At 51.5% G+C, this 20,122-nt stretch overlaps 1 protein-coding gene across 1 annotated transcript in view; it reads left to right on the forward strand.

Moving 5' to 3' along the window:
* Positions 1-20,122, forward strand: part of cplane1 (ciliogenesis and planar polarity effector 1) — a 288,296-nt gene that overhangs the window by 237,883 nt on the left and 30,291 nt on the right. The window contains exons 38-39 of the mRNA XM_038803925.1: positions 11,076-11,156; positions 14,826-14,956. Of these exons, the coding sequence (XP_038659853.1) occupies positions 11,076-11,156; positions 14,826-14,956 (212 nt within the window). The remainder of the gene's footprint in view (positions 1-11,075; positions 11,157-14,825; positions 14,957-20,122) is intronic.

The following is a 20,122-nucleotide window of genomic DNA, read 5'->3' on the forward strand; positions in this document are numbered from 1 at the left end:
GTTCCTCTAAAGACACCAGCTCAAGTTGGTCATCTGCTCCCTTCGCCCAGCATTGGTTCCCCAAACAAAACCTCCAAGTCCTCCCAGGACAACACCCACGGCACAAATGCCACATTTTCCCATTTTTTATTACAGGTTTCAGACTTTGCAGTTGGTGATCTCCCAAGAGCACAAAGTGTTGCAATCATCGGCTGGTTTTGCCTGATTGTTATCTTCAATGAGAACAGGGGGAGACGATACAGACTCAGTGGTACAACTTTGAGGGGTGTGCAGGAGCAGAGGGACCTCAGGGTTCAAGTGCATCATTCTCTGAAGGTGGCCAGGGAGGTTGAAACAGTTGTTAAGAAGGCCTATAGCATCCTTGGGTTTATAAATAGAGGCATAGTGTTCTCAAAGCTAGGAAGTGATGTTACACCTCTACAAGCCATTGGTCAGACCACATTTGGAATATTGTGTTCAGTTCTGGGCACCTTATTTCAGAAAGCATGTTAGGTGGATTGGCCAGGCTAAATTGCCCGTAGTGTCCTAAATAATATAAGGTTAATGGGGGTTGTTGGGTTACGGGTATAGGGTGGATACGTGGGTTTGAGTAGGGTGATCATTGCTCGGCACAACATCGAGGGCCGAAGGGCCTGTTCTGTGCTGTACTGTTCTAATTTTAATGTTAAAGCAGAGGAGATTTACTAGATTAACACCAGGAATGAGGAATGTTAAATACAAGGAAAGATTGGAGAAATTGGGCTTTTTCTCCTTGGAGCAGAGAAGATTAAGAGACAACCTTTTTGAGGTGTTCAAAATTCTGAACAATTTTGACAGGGTAAAGAAGGATATTCTGTTTCCACTGGTTGGTATGTCAGTGACTGGGGTTGACAATTTCAAGATGGTCAGCGAGAGAGCTTGGTGTGAGATGGGGAGAAACGTCTTTACTCAGAGTTGTTGGGGATGGAATGCGCTGCCTGGGAGAGTTGTTGGGGATGGAATGTGCTGCCTGGGAGAGTTGTTGGGGATGGAATGCGCTGCCTGGGAGAGTTGTTGGGGTTTGGAATGTGCTGCCTGGGAGAGTTGTTGGGGTTTGGAATGTGCTGCCTGGGAGAGTTGTTGGGGTTTGGAATGCGCTGCCTGGGAGAGTTGTTGGGGATGGAATGTGCTGTCTGGGAGAGTTGTTGGGGATGGAATGTGCTGCCTGGGAGAGTTGTTGGGGATGGAATGTGCTGCCTGGGAGAGTTGTTGGGGATGGAATGTGCTGCCTGGGAGAGTTGTTGGGGATGGAATGCGCTGCCTGGGAGAGTTGTTGGGGTTTGGAATGTGCTGCCTGGGAGAGTTGTTGGGGTTTGGAATGTGCTGCCTGGGAGAGTTGTTGGGGTTTGGAATGCGCTGCCTGGGAGAGTTGTTGGGGATGGAATGTGCTGCCTGGGAGAGTTGTTGGGGTTTGGAATGTGCTGCCTGGGAGACTTGTTGGCGTTTGGAATGTGCTGCCTGGGAGAGTTGTTGGGGTTTGGAATGTGCTGCCTGGGAGAGTTGTTGGGGATGGAATGTGCTGCCTGGGAGAGTTGTTGGGGTTTGGAATGTGCTGCCTGGGAGAGTTGTTGGGGTTTGGAATGTGCTGCCTGGGAGAGTTGTTGGGGTTTGGAATGTGCTGTCTGGGAGAGTTGTTGGGGTTAGGAATGTGCTGCCTGGGAGAGTTGTTGGGGATGGAATGCGCTGCCTGGGAGAGTTGTTGGCGTTTGGAATGTGCTGCCTGGGAGAGTTGTTGGGGTTTGGAATGCGCTGCCTGGGAGAGTTGTTGGGGATGGAATGTGCTGCCTGGGAGAGTTGTTGGGGATGGAATGTGCTGCCTGGGAGAGTTGTTGGGGTTTGGAATGCGCTGCCTGGGAGAGTTGTTGGGGTTTGGAATGCGCTGCCTGGGAGAGTTGTTGGGGATGGAATGCGCTGCCTGGGAGAGTTGTTGGGGTTTGGAATGTGCTGCCTGAGGGAGTGGTGGGGGTTTGGAATGTGCTGCCTGGGAGAGTTGTTGGGGATGGAATGCGCTGCCTGGGAGAGTTGTTGGGGTTTGGAATGTGCTGCCTGGGGAGTTGTTGGGGTTTGGAATGCGCTGCCTGGGAGAGTTGTTGGGGTTTGGAATACGCTGCCTGGGAGAGTTGTTGGGGTTTGGAATGCGCTGCCTGGGAGAGTTGTTGGGGTTTGGAATGCGCTGCCTGGGAGAGTTGTTGGGGTTTGGAATGCGCTGCCTGGGAGAGTTGTTGGGGTTTGGAATGTGCTGCCTGGGAGAGTTGTTGGGGTTTGGAATGTGCTGCCTGGGAGAGTTGTTGGGGATGGAATGATCTGCCTGGGAGAGTTGTTGGGGATGGAATGCGCTGCCTGGGAGAGTTGTTGGGGTTTGGAATGTGCTGCCTGGGAGAGTTGTTGGGGATGGAATGCGCTGCCTGGGAGAGTTGTTGGGGATGGAATGTGCTGCCTGGGAGAGTTGTTGGGGATGGAATGCGCTGCCTGGGAGAGTTGTTGGGGTTTGGAATGTGCTGCCTGGGAGAGTTGTTGGGGATGGAATGTGCTGCCTGGGAGAGTTGTTGGGGTTTGGAATGTGCTGCCTGGGAGAGTTGTTGGGGTTTGGAATGTGCTGCCTGGGAGAGTTGTTGGGGATGGAATGTGCTGCCTGGGAGAGTTGTTGGGGTTTGGAATGTGCTGCCTGGGAGAGTTGTTGGGGATGGAATGTGCTGCCTGGGAGAGTTGTTGGGGTTTGGAATGTGCTGCCTGGGAGAGTTGTTGGGGATGGAATGTGCTGCCTGGGAGAGTTGTTGGGGATGGAATGTGCTGCCTGGGAGAGTTGTTGGGGATGGAATGTGCTGCCTGGGAGAGTTGTTGGGGATGGAATGCGCTGCCTGGGAGAGTTGTTGGGGTTTGGAATGTGCTGCCTGGGAGAGTTGTTGGGGTTTGGAATGTGCTGCCTGGGAGAGTTGTTGGGGATGGAATGTGCTGCCTGGGAGAGTTGTTGGGGATGGAATGTGCTGCCTGGGAGAGTTGTTGGGGATGGAATGTGCTGCCTGGGAGAGTTGTTGGGGATGGAATGCGCTGCCTGGGAGAGTTGTTGGGGATGGAATGTGCTGCCTGGGAGAGTTGTTGGGGATGGAATGCGCTGCCTGGGAGAGTTGTTGGGGTTTGGAATGTGCTGCCTGGGAGAGTTGTTGGGGTTTGGAATGCGCTGCCTGGGAGAGTTGTTGGGGATGGAATGTGCTGCCTGGGGGAGTGGTGGAGGTTTGGAATGTGCTGCCTGGGAGAGTTGTTGGGGATGGAATGTGCTGCCTGGGAGAGTTGTTGGAGATGGAATGTGCTGCCTGGGAGAGTTGTTGGGGATGGAATGTGCTGCCTGGGAGAGTTGTTGGGGTTTGGAATGTGCTGCCTGGGAGAGTTGTTGGGGTTTGGAATGCGCTGCCTGGGAGAGTTGTTGGGGATGGAATGCGCTGCCTGGGAGAGTGGTTGGGGATGGAATGAGCTGCCTGGGAGAGTTGTTGGGGTTTGGAATGTGCTGCCTGGGAGAGTTGTTGGGGTTTGGAATGTGCTGCCTGGGAGAGTTGTTGGGGATGGAATGTGCTGCCTGGGAGAGTTGTTGGGGTTTGGAATGCGCTGCCTGGGAGAGTTGTTGGGGTTTGGAATGTGCTGCCTGGGAGAGTTGTTGGGGTTTGGAATGTGCTGCCTGGGGGAGTGGTGGAGGTTTGGAATGTGCTGCCTGGGAGAGTTGTTGGGGTTTGGAATGTGCTGCCTGGGAGAGTTGTTGGGGTTTGGAATGTGCTGTTGGGGGAGTGGTGGGGGTTTGGAATGTGCTGCCTGAGGGAGTGGTGGGGGTTTGGAATGCGCTGCCTGGGAGAGTGGTGGAGGCAGATTCCAATACGAGGTTTCAAAAGAGCTGGATATCTATTTGAAAGTGATTAATTCAGAGGGCTACAGAGATAGGGCTGGAGAATGGGACTAGCTGGGTTGCTCTGTTGGGAGTTGGTGCAGACACAATGGGCCGAATGGCCTCCTTCTGTGCTGTAAATAAAAAAAACTTACAGGCTTTAGAATTCTCTCTGGGGAGTCATTTTCAGTTGAATAACCTCTACCAGACTGGCTTTCAGACACACTGTGATAATACTAGAATCCTTCACCTCAGGATTTCAAACACATTTTCAAACAGCCCCCTCTTCCTGCAGGTGGCGCTGGACTGGAACCTCCCGCAGATAGAACTGACTGCAAAGGGAAAGGTCTTTGAACACAGTTCATCAGTTGAGAAAAATCAGATTCAGATCCCCAGCCTTTTAATCAGAAGTTACCTTCACAAGCCTGGCTGGCTAGAGAGACCTGCTTTACATAGATACATAGAAGATAGGAGCAGGAGGAGGCCTTTTGGCCCTTCGAGACTGCTCCGTCATTCATCACCATCATGGCTGATCATCCAACTCAATAGCCTAATCCTGCTTTCTCCCCATAACCTTTGATCCCATTCTCCCCAAGTGCTATATCCAGCCGCCTCTTCAAGATATTCAAAGTTTCAGTATCAACTACTTCCTGTGGTAATGAATTCCACAGGCTCACCACTCTATGGGTGAAGAAATGTCTCCTTATCTCTGTCCGAAATGGTTTACCCTGAATCCTCAGACTGTAACCCCTCGTTCTGGACACACCCACCATCGGGAACATCTTCCCTGCATCTACCCTGTCCAGTCCTGTTAGAATGTTATAAGTCTCTGATATCCCCCCTCATTCTTCTGAACTCCAGCGAGAATAATCCCAACCTAGTCAATCTCTCCTCATATGACAGTCCCGCCATCCCTGGAATCAGTCTGGTAAACCTTCGCTGCAATCCCTCGAGAGCAAGAACATCCTTCCTCAGAGAAGGAGACCAAAACTGCACGCGATACTTGGGAGCTGCGTTGGGGGGGTGGGGTGGGGCAGTGTGAAAGCGCGGGCTTTTCTCTTGGTTTCCCGCGCTGCGGGACCAGGGGGGTGGAGCTGGTGGCGAGGGGCGTGGCTATCAGATCCGTTTTCCCGCACTGAAGCGGTGCCAAGGAGCTGATGCAGGGGAGGAGGGGTGACCTCATATCGGGAGGGGTCGGAGTTAGGGCGAGAGCTGCCGGGGTCAGCAGAAGTCAGCTGGCTCACGGGAGTACTATGGAGGGAGCGTAGCGGCTAGGAGGGTGGCGTTTGAGGCGTCTGAGGTGGTGACTGATAGTGGCGGCAGATATGTGATGGTGAGCGGCAAGCTGCAGGGGGAGAGTGTGGTGTTGGTAAATGTGTACGCCCCAAATTGGGATGATGCTGGTTTCATGAGGCATATGTTGGGCCGCATTCCTGACCTGGAGGTGGGGGGCTTGATCATGGAGGGGGGGACTTCAATACGGTGCTGGATCCCCTACTGGATCGTTCTAGTTCTAGGACAGGCAGGAGGCCGGCGGCGGCCAAGGTATTGAGGGGGTTTATGGACCAGATGGGAGGAGTGGATCCCTGGAGGTTCGGGAGGCCGAGGGCTCGGGAGTGCTCTTTTTTCTCGCATGTGCACAGGGTTTATTCCCGCATTGATTTCTTTGTTCCGAGTATGGGGCTGGTCCCGAGGGTGGAGGATGCCGAATATTCGGCTATTGCGATTTTGGACCATGATCCGCATTGGGTGGATCTGGAGATGGGGGAGGCGTGGGACCAGCGCCCGCTTTGGCGTCTGGACGTGGGGCTGTTGGCTGATGAGGAGGTGTGTAGGAGGGTTCGGGATGTATCGAGAGGTACCTTGAGGTCAATGATACTGGGGAGGTCCAGGTGGGGATGGTGTGGGAGGCTCTGAAGGCAGTGATTAGGGGGGAGCTGATCTCCATCCGAGCCCATAGGGAGAGGAAGGAGAGGGAGACTGGTGGGGGAGCTATTGAGTGTAGATAGGAGGTATGCGGAGGCCCCGGAGGAGGGATTGCTGGGGGAGCGGCGTAGCTTGCAGGCCAAGTTTGATTTATTGACCACCAGAAAGGCAGAGACACAGTGGAGGAAGGCGCAGGGAGCGGTCTATGAGTATGGAGAGAAGGCGAGCAGGATGCTGGCGCAGCAGCTTCGTAAGCGGGACGCGGCTAGGGAGATTGGTGGAGTGAAGGATAGGGGTGGGAATGTGGTGCAGTAGGGGGCAGAGGTCAATGGGGTCTTTAAGGACTTCTACAGGGAACTGTACCGGTCGGAGCCGCCGGCGGTGGGAGGGGGAATGGAGAGTTTTTTGGACAGGCTGCGATTTCCAAGGGTGCAGGAGGAGCAGGTGGAGGGACTGGGGGCGCCGATCGAGTTGGAGGAGCTGGTCAGTGGGATTGGCCACATGCGGTCGGGGAAGGCGCCAGGACTGGATGGGTTCCCGGTTGAATTTTATAAGAAATACGCGGACCTGTTGGGCCCCCTGTTGGTTCGGACCTTTAACGAGGCATGGGAAGGGGGTGTTTTGCCCCCGACGATGTCTCGGGCGCTGATTTCCCTGATCCTGAAGCATGATAAGGACCCCTTGCAGTGCGGATCATACAGGCCGATTTCACTGCTGAATGTAGACGCCAAGTTGCTGGCGAAGATCTTGGCCACTAGAATAGAGGACTGCGTGCCGGGGGTAGTACATGAAGATCAGACGGGTTTTGTGAAGGGGAGGCATTTGAACACTAACGTGCGAAGGCTGCTAAATGTGATAATGATGCCGGCAGCAGGAGGAGAGGCGGAGATTGTGGTGGCATTGGATGCGGAGAAGGCCTTTGACAGGGTTGAGTGGGGGTACTTGTGGGAGGTGTTGGAGAGGTTTGGGTTTGGGGTGGGGTATATTAAATGGGTGAGGTTGCTGTACGAGGCCCCGATGGCGAGTGTAGCGACAAATGGGAGGAGGTCCGAGTACTTCAGGCTCCACCGTGGGACGAGGCAGGGGTGCCCCCTGTCCCCCTTGCTTTTTGCGTTGGCAATTGAGCCTCTGGCCATGGCGCTCAGGGAGTCGGGGAGGTGGAGGGGTCTGGTGCGGGGTGGGGAGGAGCACCGAGTGTCGCTTTATGCAGACGACTTGCTGCTGTATGTAGCAGACCCGGTGGGGGGAATGCCGGAGGTGATGGAGATTCTTGCTGAGTTTGGGAGTTTCTCGGGATATAAATTGAACCTGGGCAAGAGTGAGCTGTTTGTTGTCCACCCGGGAGATCAGGAGGAGGGGATTGGTAGGCTCCCGCTAAAGAGGGCAGTGAGGAGTTTTAGGTACCTGGGGGTTCAGGTGGCTAGGAGCTGGGAGACTGCATAAGCTCAATTTTACTAGGTTGGTGGAGCAGATGGAGGAGGAATTTAAAAGGTGGGACATGCTGCCGTTCTCGTTGGCGGGTAGAGTACAGTCCGTTAAAATGACGGTGCTCCCGAGGTTTTTGTTTTTGTTTCAGTGCCTCCCCATTTTCGTTCCGAGGGCCTTTTTTAGGAGGGTGAACAGCAGCATTCTGGGATTTGTTTGGGTGCACGGGACTCCGAGGGTAAGGAGGGTCTTTTTGGAGCGGGGCAGGGGTAGAGGGGGGCTGGCGCTGCCCAACCTCTCTGGGTACTATTGGGCGGCTAACGTCTCAATGGTATGTAAGTGGGTAATGGATGGGGAGGGGGCAGCATGGAAACGGATGGAGATGGTGTCCTGTGGAGGCACGAGCCTGAAGGCACTGGTATCGGCGCCGTTGCCGCTCCCTCCAACGAGGTACACTACGTGCCCGGTGGTGGCGGCTACCCTCAAAATTTGGGGGCAGTGGAGGCGACACAGGTGGGGAAGTGGGGGGCTCGGTGGAGGCCCTGCTGCGGGGGAACCACCAGTTTGTCCCAGGGAACATGGATGGCGGGTTCCTGGGGTGGCACAGGGCGGGCATAAGGAAGTTGGGAGACCTGTTCATTGACGGGAGGTTTGCGAGCCTTGGTGAACTGGAGGAGAAGTTTGAGCTCCCCCCGGGGAATATGTTCAGGTACCTTCAGGTCAAGGCGTTTGCTAGGCGGCAGGTGGAGGGGTTCCCTTCGCTGCCCCCGCGGGGGGTAAGGGATAGGGTGCTTTCGGGGGTGTGGCTCGGGGATGGGAAGGTGTCTGACATCTACCAGGTGATGCAGGAGGTGGAGGAGGCGTCGGTAGAGGAGCTGAAGGCTAAGTGGGAAGTGGAGCTGGGGGAGCAGATTGAGGAGGGGACATGGGCGGACGCCCTGGAGAGGGTGAACTCCTCCTCTTCGTGTGCGAGGCTTAGTCTCATCCAGTTCACGGTGCTGCACCGGGCCCACATGTCCGGGTCTAGGATGAGTAGGTTCTTTGGGGGCGAAGACAGGGGTGTCAGGTGTTCGGGGAGTCCAGCGAACCATGCCCATGAGGGGAAGGGGGGGAGGGGGGAAGGGAAGGGGGGGGGGGAAGGGAAGGGCGAGGGGGGAAGGGAAGGGCGAGGGGGGAAGGGAAGGGCGGGGGAGGGGGGAGGGGGGAAGGGAAGGGGAGGGGGAGGGGCAGGGGGAAGGGAGGGGGGAAGGGAGGGGGGGAAGGAGGGGGGAGGGGGGAAGGAAGGAGGGGGGAGGGGGGAAGGAAGGAGGGGGGAAGGGGTCGAGAGGGAGGGGGGAAGGGGTCGAGAGGGAGGGGGGAAGGGGGAGGGGGAAGGGGAGGGGGGAAGGAAGGGGGACGGTGGGAAAGGAAGGGGGGTTTAGGGGATAGTGTTTAAGTTAAATTTGCTTATTGTTAATTTATTTTGTTGGTTATTGGGTTGGGGGGGTGGGGGGGGTTTGTTATATGCGTTGTTACGGGTGCCGGGGGGTGTTTACTATTGTTATTGTTCCGTGATATACATTTTTCAAAAAATTACAAGAATTTTTTTTTTTTTTTTAAAGTGTGGCCTCACCAAGGCCCTGTACAATTGCAGCAATACATCCCTGCTTCTCTACTCGAATCCTCTCGCAATGATGGCCAACATACCATTAGCCTTCTTTGCCGCCTGCTGCACCTGCATGCTTACCTTCAGCGAATGGTGCACACTGACACCCAGGTCCCGCTGCACACTCCCCTCTCCCAATTCAGCCTTCCTGTTTTTGCTTCCAAACTGAATAACCTCACACTTATCCAAATTATACTGCATCTGCCATTGGTTTGCCCACTTGCCCAACCTGTCCAGATCTTGCTGTAGGATCCCTGCATCCTCGTCACAACTCACCCTCCCAACGAATTTGGGATCATCTGCAAACTTTGAGATGTTATATTTTGTTCCCTCATCCAAATCATTAATATATATTGTGAATAGCTGGGGTCCCAGCACCGATCCCTGTGATACCCCACTGGTTACTGCCTACCAATTAGAAAAGGACCCATTAATCCCGACTCTTTGTTTCCTCTCTGCCAACCAGTTTTCTATCTGCCTCAATACGCTTCCCCCAATCCCAGTGGAGCTACCCACAGGCTGGCTGGAAGCATTTTAAATTGCTCGGCAGAGAGTTGATCGAGGGAGCCCAGACCTGCTGTCAGCTGCTTTCCGTGTCTTCAGCAAAAACTGAAAGCTAAAATGGAACCTGCCTTGCGGTTCCTGAATTTTCTGAAAAGCTCTACCAATCCCAATCGAGAATAGACAACATCATGGAATTTACCCCAGTACATCAAAATGACATTGCGAGCGATGCCACAGAGAAAACTGCATCAAGAGGTCTGCCTGGTTCTGTCCAAATAGCAGCTTGCAGCGGGTGGCAAGGGTGGGGGGGTTTCAGTTCAAAACCAAAGTTCTATTGTTTTAAAAACAGCAGTCAGCAAAAAGCAGGCAGCAAGACGGAGATTAAAAAGGACACCAGGATTAAACAATGTGTTACAAGAGGATCCTTACACAGGGTTGAATGTTGAGAGAAGGCTGCAGTGACGAGTGGTTCTGGTACAGCACGAGTCATCCCAGAATTATGACTTCAAATCCCGTCACACTGAGGGAATTGAATAACATTAATGAGGAGGTGGGTGAGGGGCTGAATTACATAAGAACTAGGAGCAGGGGTAGGCCATCTGGCCCCTCGAGCCTGCTCCGCCATTTACTGAGATCATGGCTGATCTTTTGTGGACTCAGCTCCACTTTCCCCCCCAAACACCATAACCCTTTATTCTTCAAAAAACTATCTATCTTTACCTTAAAAACATGTAATGAAGGAGCCTCAACTGCTTCACTGGGCAAGGAATTCCATAGATTCACAACCCTTTGGGTGAAGAAGTTCCTCCTAAACTCAGTCCTAAATCTACTTCCCCTTATTTTGAGGCTATGCCCCCTAGTTCTGCTGTCACCCGCCAGTGGAAACAACCTGCCCGCATCTATCCTATCTATTCCCTTCATAATTTTATATGTTTCTACAAGATTCCCCCTCATCCTTCTAAATTCCAACGAGTACAGTCCCAGTCTACACAACAATTACCTCTTGCTTTTAGGCCGATTTCCATTTTACAATAAAGAATATACAAAACCGTATCTGGTTTCACACTCCACACGGCACAAGGAGCAGCCTTGGTTCTTGTACCTCACTGCATGGCACTGATTGGTGGTTCACCAAGCAATGTGGAAAATGGTCACACAAAAACAATATATTCCGATGCTGGAAACCGGAAAAGAAGGTTCTGGAAAAGCTCAGCAGGTCATGCAGCATCTGTGGAGAGAAAAGCAAATAATGTCTCAGGTCGAGATGACCCAATCTGCTGCTGTTGTTCTGTGCTTCCATTTCTGATTCTGAAACCCCAAGAGTTCAACTTCCACCATTGTCGATGGAGAATTTGAATTCAAATTTTTTTTAAAGTCTGGAAATGAAAAGTGATTGTGATGATTGGATTGTGATAATCAGCTCCTCAACCACCTCCAAAATGCCGTGTCCAAGTTTTGAGCTGTCACACATTAGGACTTGTCTCACGTGACTGCTCTCTCCCCAAATTGGCCACTAGTGTTTTTACTCACAATGTATGTGTTTCTCTGTCCTCCCTCCCGCCCTCCCTCCGACGCTCCCTCCCTCCCTCCATTACTCCCTTCCTCACTCCGACGCCCCCCCCCCCTCCATCCCTCCCAACCATGGTGCCGGGCTTTTCACTGATTGCTGTACCCTCTGGCTTTCAGAAGCTGCTAGATCCTACAAGGACTCTGGGGTCCTCACCTGCTCTGAGATCAAAAACAACCAGCCAGTCGCTGCCACTGCAGGTTTGACCTTTCACCTTTTGCTTTGTGTCATTTTGTGGTTCCGTTTTCAGTAGCTGAGTGAAGCCTCATACAGACCGTCTACTTCAACAAGTATAAACCATGTCCCAGGACAGGTACAAGCAACCAGATGTCACTGTGTCCCCACCCCAATCTCACTGACGCTATCGACTAAAAACAATCCCTCTCTCCTTGGACAGCAGCCAGAGCTGTGGTCACATGAAACCGTGACGAAAGGCTATTTCACCCCAGGAGTGATTCCACTTATAAATAGGGATCTTTTATATTACAACAGACTTTGTTATTAACATTAACATCACAGAAAATATCTTTTTAATTAACAGTAAAAATAATTCTTATAATAAAAGGAAACACTTGAGCTACTAACTTATACCTTCTCTCACTCCAATTAAGCAAAGCCCTTATAGGTCAAAAACCACTGGTAAATAAAGTTAGCAGACACAGGGATACTTGCTGTGCTCTTGTGTTGCACTTTCTTGGAAAGACTGCTTGGAGAGAGAGATCCTTTTCGGAACAGCCTGCAGATCCTTCTGTCTTTGTCAGACTAAAAAATCCTACATTCAAAACTGCTTGCTACAGCCCTGACTCCTCCCATTTATTACATCATCTCTATCCCACTCAGGTGTCCCATGACCAGCTTACCCAAGTCTAAACACAATGAACGGGATTCTCCGTCCATTCGCTGCAGATTCTTTGGTCCCACAGCAGTGAATGGGCGATTTGGCCGAGCGTCAAATTCTCCGTCCTTGCAGGCAGCAGTAGCGGGGCTGACTTGCGATGCAGAATCCCGGCGAATGTCTCAAATTATCTACATCTCCAGGAAATCTCCAGGAATCCAACAAAGTTCCATTCGGTTCTCTGTAAACAAGTAAATTGTTAAAATCAATCATGACCTCATCTTTTACGACCTCTTATTTACAGCTTTAGCTGACACAGAGTCTGGATACCTTACCCTAGGTTATTTAACAATATTACTGCAACAGAGTTATACACCTTAAAGCAGGCTTTTAATAACATTACTACAACATATATATAATACAATTTATATACAAATTTCCCACATTCATCACTGTGCCCACCCCATCTCTCGCACTCTCCCCCCATCCCCCCCCCCCACTCACAGTCTCTCTCCTTTCTTTCTCCCCACCTATGCCTCCCTTTGATTTTATGCCTCCTGCTCTTTCCCTGTTCCTTCTCTGCCCTGTACAGCTCTCTCAACTTTTCTATCTCATTGTTCCTTCTCTCCTCTCACCTGTTGCCATAAATAATGTAGAGGATTAATAATTGACAGCCTGGCTGTGTAGTAGCAGATTCACAATGACAGGTACACCTGTTGTATTTGATATTTTGAATCGGGAGCCTTGCTGAAGAGGGACTGTGTTAGACTTCACTCTGCCACCTTGTTCTGCTGCCCCTGCTCGCTATCGCTCTTGCTTGTGTTTGCAGTTACAGTAATAGAAACAGCTTGTGTTCAGCTAATATTTGGGAGACATTGCATCATGACAGCAGGTAGGTGATCTCCTCCAACATGTCAGAGCTGCCACAGATTTTGTTAGTCATCCTACCCACAGCAGCTTAACCTCACCCCACCACGCCGGAGATGCAGGACTTTTAAAAATTCATTCATGGCTTTCACTGGCTTTGCCTCTTTATTGCCCATCCCTAATTACCTTTGATAAGGTGGCGATGAACCATCTTTTTTTAATTCATTTATGGGATGTGGGTGTGGCTGGTTAGGTTAGTATTTATTGCCCAGCCCTAGTTGCCCTTCAGAAGGTGGTGATGGGCTGCGTTCTTGAGCCGCTGCAGTCCCTGAGGTGTAGGTACACCCACTGTGCTGTTAGGGAGAGAGTTCCAGGATGTTGCCCCAGTGACAGTGAAGGAACGGCCGATATATTTCCCAGTCAGGGTGGTGAGTGACTTGGAGGGGACCCTCCAGGTGGTGGGGTTCCCAGGTATCTGCTGCTCTTGTCCTTCTAGATGGTAGTGGTCATGGGTTTGGAAGGTGCTGTCGGAGGAACCTTGGTGAGTTGCTGCAGTGCATCGTGTAGATGGTACACACGGCTGCCACTGTGTGTCAGTGGTGGAGGAAGTGAATGTTTGTGGAAGGGGAGCAATCAAGCGGGGCTGCTTGTCCTGGATGGTGTTGAGCTTCTTGAGTGTTGTTGGAGCTGCACTCATCCAGGCAAGTGGAGAGTATTCCATCACACTCCTGACTTGTGCCTTGTAGATGGTGGACAGGCTTTGGGGGGTCAGGAGGTGAGTTACTCACACAGGAGTCCTCGCCTTTGACCTGCCCTGGTAGCCACTGTTAGTCCAGTTCAGTTTCTGATCAATGGTAACTCCAGGGTGTTGATTGTGGGGGATTCAGTGATGGTAATGCTATTGAATGTCATGGGGCTGTGGTTAGATCCTCTCTGGTAGGAGATGGTCATTGATTGGCACTGTGTGACATGAATGTAACTGGCCACTTGTCAGCCCTTGTCAGTACACTCACTGTGCTGAGCGCTTTGATACAACTGAGTGTCTCGCTCAGGACCATTTCAGAGAGCCTTTCAGAGTCCACCTCATAGCTGTGGGTATGGAGTCACTTGTAGGCCAGATCAGGGAAGGACGACAGATTTCCTTCCCAAGAAAGGGCACGAGAGAACCAACTGGGTTATTATTGTGACAGTCGTTTCATGGCCATTATTAGACTTTTAATTATTTATTGATTTCAAATGTCACCATCTGTTGTGGTGAGATTTGAAGCTGGGCCCCTGGAGCATTACCCAGATCTCTGATCCACTACCCACAGCCCAGGGCAGGAGGGGGTGGCGATCGGCTGGACTGTGGAAGAAAATCCGACAGGAGGCTGAGAGAAGATTTTATTTCAATGCAGGATTAATTCCAGACGCTGAGAAAGCACTGGATGGCCCATCGCTGCTATTTTAAGGATCTTGTTTGTGCAGTTTGACTTCTGCAGTCAATGATGCACAGCAGAAGGTAGCTCTTCATTTGTGAAGTAGCTTGGGGTCTCTTGTGGATGAGAAAGGTGCCATATAAATGCAAATTCTCACCATTGAGATTCTATTCAGCTCTTGCTAACTTAGTGTCCTGGACTAGAGCGAGAGCAGATTGATATCAGCATTTATATTTAACAGATATATCCCCGAGAGAGAGCCCTGCAGAATAATTTAATGATTGAAGTGAGTTATTAGAAGGTGCAGATGGCTAACTCTGACCCATTGGTGAACACATTACAGATTATTTTTTTCATCATTCACGGAATGTGGGCTTCGCTGTCGAGGCCAATATTTATTGCCCAGCCCTAGTTACCCTTCAGAAGGTGGTGGTGAGCTGCCTTCTTGAACCACGGCAGTCCAAGGTGTAGGTACACCCACTGTGCTGTTAGGAAGGGAGTTCCAGGATGTTGCCCCGGCGACAGTGAAGGAACGGCCGATATATTTCCCAGTCAGGGTGGGGAGTGACTTGGAGGGGAACCTCCAGGTGGTGGGGATCCCAGGTATCTGCTGCTCTTGTCCTTCTAGATGGTAGCCATGAGTTTGGAAGGTGCTGTTAAGGAGCCTTGGTGAGTTCCTGCAGTGTAACTTGTAGATGGTACGCACAGATCTATATTAGTGCTTGATCATTTGCTCTGCTTGTTTACAGTGCAAACTGTACCAGTGAGTAGCCTCCAGGTTCAGGTTGTACCTCCAGATGTGTTCATGAACCTTCGGTTCCCGAGTGAAGTGTGTCAGAAACCTCTCCTCACACCAACTGACCATGCAACACCTGACCAGGTAAGTGGAAGGTGAGCTTTAAGCTTCAATTAATGCTGCGTTTCAGCACAATATTCAGGCATGAACAGAGGGGAATTTGCCATTCAGCATCTGCCACCTCTTTGCTTGAGGTTTAGTGCTGTGTACCACAAACTGCAAGATCCACAGAAAATGGGTAGCCCACAGTGAGACATCTGTAAATCCTGAAAGAGGATCTTTTCTGGTTAATAGTATCTCGATTTCAAATGAATTTGGTGCATTGGAATCAGTGAGGATGAACTGATGGCTCTAAATCTGGGGTCATCGTGTCCTATACACTCAAAGCTTGAATCGGTTAATTAAAATCTCAATTCACAGTGTAATTGCTGTTTTAATCTTGTTATGACCAGTCCCCAGGTGAGGTTCCCCAAATTTGTCAATCCAAGCGAGATCCCTCAATTTGTTACTGTCCCACTGGGATATGCCAAAATTGTTATTCCCCGGGTGAGGAGGGAAGAACTGGTTCCCTTTCTTTATTCCGTTCCCTCTGCTGGTCACAACTCAATTAATCTAAAAAAGATCCCCACCCCTTTCAGGCCCAAGCTTCATCTTTTAAAAGGTGTTAAATTATCCAAGACTTTTTGAGTTAAGGTTAGAGTGACTTTATTAACTACTAAAAGCAAGAAGATTATAAAACACATGCGTATACTTTTATACAGATTAGAAATGAGGATTGAGTCCAAAGTAAGTAGACAGAAAGGAGACAAAACAGTCCAGGAATGATTATTGAGCGTTACAGCCGTTGTGATTTGTGATTGCAGTGGTGCTGACTTCAGTAGGTGAATAGTCAGTTTTGAGACTGGCGGAGAACCTTGTCTGATTCCATTTCAGCTGTGCGCTTTGTTATCTTGGCTTATTTCAACAATCAGACAGAGGGATAGAGATAAACCTGCAAGAAGCTATTGCAGGGATTCTGTTGCTAGCTTCTTCTTTAGTGTCACTCACGTTCCGACATCCCAACACTCCGCAGGTTCTCACACACCCTGGCAGTTTCTCAGCTGGCTTTTATTCTAGTCTTTGGGCAGAATTCTCTCAGAAATTGGCAAAGTCTAAATTGAGACGTGGAAAATGATGTTCAGACTGCTGGCAGCAATCCTGGTTTTACCCCATGCAGAGCAGCACGCAAAATAAATTTGTAGGCATGAGTTCCACACTGTATCGCTGGTGTCTGCTCTCTGATTCACCGTCTGCTCTCTGATTCACCGCCTGCTCTCTGATTCACCGTCTGGTCTCTGATTCACCGTCTGCTCTCTGATTCACCGTCTGCTCTCTGATTCACCGTCTGGTCTCTGATTCACCGCCTGCTCTCTGATTCACCGTCTGGTCTCTGATTCACCGTCTGGTCTCTGATTCACCGTCTGGTCTCTGATTCACCGTCTGCTCTCTGATTCACTGTCTGGTCTCTGATTCACCGTCTGCTCTCTGATTCACCGTCTGCTCTCTGATTCACCGTCTGGTCTCTGATTCACCGTCTGCTCTTTGATTCACTGTCTGGTCTCTGATTCACCGTCTGCTCTCTGATTCACCGTCTGCTCTCTGATTCACCGTCTGGTCTCTGATTCACGGTTTGTCTCTGATTCACCGCCTGCTCTCTGATTCACCGCCTGCTCTCTGATTCACCGCCTGCTCTCTGATTCACCGCCTGCTCTCTGATTCGCCGCCTGCTCTCTGATTCACCGCCTGCTCTCTGATTCACCGCCTGCTCTCTGATTCACCGCCTGGTCTCTGATTCACCGCCTGCTCTCTGATTCACCGCCTGCTCTCTGATTCACCGTCTGGTCTCTGATTCACCGTCTGGTCTCTGATTCACCGTCTGGTCTCTGATTCACCGTCTGGTCTCTGATTCACCGCCTGCTCTCTGATTCACCGTCTGGTCTCTGATTCACCGCCTGGTCTCTGATTCACCGTCTGGTCTCTGATTCACCGTCTGGTCTCTGATTCACCGCCTGGTCTCTGATTCACCGTCTGGTCTCTGATTCACCGCCTGGTCTCTGATTCACCGTCTGGTCTCTGATTCACCGCCTGCTCTCTGATTCACCGCCTGCTCTCTGATTCACCGTCTGGTCTCTGATTCACCGTCTGGTCTCTGATTCACCGTCTGGTCTCTGATTCACCGTCTGGTCTCTGATTCACCGCCTGATCTCTGATTCACCGTCTGGTCTCTGATTCGCCGCCTGCTCTCTGATTCACCGCCTGGTCTCTGATTCACCGCCTGCTCTCTGATTCGCCGTCTGGTCTCTGATTCGCCGTCTGGTCTCTGATTCACCGTCTGCTCTCTGATTCACCGTCTGCTCTCTGATTCACCGTCTGCTCTCTGATTCACCGCCTGCTCTCTGATTCACCGCCTGCTCTCTGATTCACCGCCTGCTCTCTGATTCACCGCCTGCTCTCTGATTCACCGCCTGCTCTCTGATTCACCGCCTGGTCTCTGATTCACCGCCTGGTCTCTGATTCACCGCCTGCTCTCTGATTCACCGCCTGCTCTCTGATTCACCGCCTGCTCTCTGATTCACCGCCTGGTCTCTGATTCACCGCCTGGTCTCTGATTCACCGCCTGCTCTCTGATTCACCGCCTGCTCTCTGATTCACCGCCTGCTCTCTGATTCACCGCCTGCTCTCTGATTCGCCGCCTGGTCTCTGATTCGCCGCCTGCTCTCTGATTCACCGCCTGCTCTCTGATTCACCGCCTGCTCTCTGATTCACCGCCTGCTCTCTGATTCACCGCCTGCTCTCTGATTCACCGCCTGCTCTCTGATTCACCGTCTGGTCTCTGATTCGCCGCCTGCTCTCCGATTCACCGCCTGCTCTCTGATTCACCGCCTGGTCTCTGATTCGCCGCCTGCTCTCCGATTCACCGCCTGCTCTCCGATTCACCGTCTGGTCTCTGATTCACCGCCTGGTCTCTGATTCGCCGCCTGGTCTCTGATTCGCCGCCTGGTCTCTGATTCACCGCCCGCCATCACCTGAGTGCTTCAGTGATTCAAGAGTCATATTTAAAGGTCGCCCATGCGCACAGCACACTTCTGACTCCGCTGGGAAGACATAGCTGCCAGTCTGACAAAACATTCAGCAACCAAATTTACCCATGGCCCCCTGGCATGCCAGCTGAATGCGGTGGAGACCCGCCGTGATGTACTGTACCCACACTCTGAGCGGAGACCTTCAATAAAGCTGACCAATCCGGCATGGAAGGCGGTGCCTGTAGTGGTCAGTGCTAACGCCCTGAGGAAGAGGTCAGACATCCTGTCCTTCAAGAGAATGAGAAAGATCTCCTCTGTTCTGTCAGGGTAAGTCACCCATCTGCTCACTTACACCTCTGACCCATGGCACATCGACAGGGATCTCACTCAATGTTATCTCAAGGAGCGTAATCACTAACTCTCCCACATCATACACACACCTTCATCTCCCCTGCACGTCCCCTGATCACCTCCCTGATACCGCTCACTGTCAGACATCCTTAACGTCTAAAACAAAACAGAAAATACTGGACATTCTCAGCAGGTCTGACAGCATCTGTGGAGAGAGAAGAAAGTGAACGTTTCGACTCTGAATGACTCTTTGTCAAAGCTCGAGAACTGGAAAGAGGGTCAGATTTACACCGTTGTGGGGGGGGGGGGGGGGGTGGATAGGGTACCAGCGATCGGTGGAGATTGACAAAGATGTTGTGGACAGAAGATAAAAGGAATGTAAATAGGGGTGATTAAGGCTAAAAAGGGTGGCACATTCATAGAATCAAAGAATTTACAGAGCAGAAGGCCATTCGGCCCATCGAGTCTGCACTGGCCCTTGGAAAGCGCACCTCACTTAAGACCATGCCTCCACCAGTAACCCCACTTAACCTTTGGATACTAAGAGACAATTTATCATGGCCAATCCACCTAACCTGCACATCTTTGGACTGTGGGAGGAAACCGGAGCACCCGGAGGAAACCCACGCAGACACAGGGAGAACGTGCAGACTCCGCACAGACAGTGACCCAGCCGGGAATCGAACCTGGGACCCTGGAGCTGTGAGGCAGCAGTGCTAATCACTGTGCTACCATGCTGCCCAACATTGAGATTAGAATGTGTAAATGGCAGAACAAGCAGTGTCTGAAAGGACAACGAGGAACACGGAGCAGACGGCCCAAGTCAGACCTGCTGGGATTCTTCAGTATTTCCTGGGTTTTTTTCAGATTTCAGCATCCGCACTGATTTGCTTTTATCCTTATCTGTCCTGAACATAGAATCTAGAGTGCAGAAGCAGGTCATTCGGCCCATCGAGTCTGCACCCTACCCTATCCCACACACCTCCACCCTATCCCAGTAACCCCACCTATCCTTTTTTTGGTCACTAAGGGCAATTTATCATGGCCAATCCACCTAACCTGCACATCTTTGGACTGTGGGAGGAAACCGGAGCACCCGGAGGAAACCCACGCACACACGGGGAGAACGTGCAGACTCCGCACAGACAGTGACCCAAGCTGGGAACCTGGGACCCTGGCGCTGTGAAGCAACTGTGCTAACCACTGTGCGCCCATTTCTGGGTTACACACTGCCTCTATCTGTCTTCATGCAGGTGAAGCTGTCTTACAAGAGGGAGATAGCCCTGATGGGTGGTGGATTGTCAAAACCCGGGATTTTGATGAGCCGTTGAGCTGGCTGGGAGGATTTTGTTGAGCTGGCTGGGAGGATTTTGATGAGCTGGCTGGGAGGATTTTGTTGAGCTGGCTGGGAGAATTTTGTTGAGCTGGCTGGGAGGATTTTGTTGAGCTGGCTGGGAGAATTTTGTTGAGCTGGCTGGGAGGATTTTGTTGAGCCGTTGAGCTGGTTGGGAGGATTTTGATGAGCCGTTGAGCTGGCTGGGAGGGTTTTGTTGAGCTGGCTGGGAGGATTTTGTTGAGCTGGCTGGGAGGATTTTGATGAGCTGGCTGGGAGGATTTTGATGAGCCGTTGAGCTGGCTGGGAGGGTTTTGATGAGCTGTTGAGCTGGCTGGGAGGATTTTGTTGAGCTGCCTGGGAGGATTTTGTTGAGCTGCCTGGGAGGATTTTGATGAGCAGTTGAGCTGGCTGGGAGGGTTTTGATGAGCTGGCTGGGAGGATTTTGATGAGCTGCCTGGGAGGATTTTGATGAGCGGTTGAGGTGGCTGGGAGGGTTTTGTT

Source organism: Scyliorhinus canicula, chromosome 8 (assembly GCF_902713615.1).
Source record: "Scyliorhinus canicula chromosome 8, sScyCan1.1, whole genome shotgun sequence".
Taxonomy (NCBI): domain Eukaryota; kingdom Metazoa; phylum Chordata; class Chondrichthyes; order Carcharhiniformes; family Scyliorhinidae; genus Scyliorhinus; species Scyliorhinus canicula.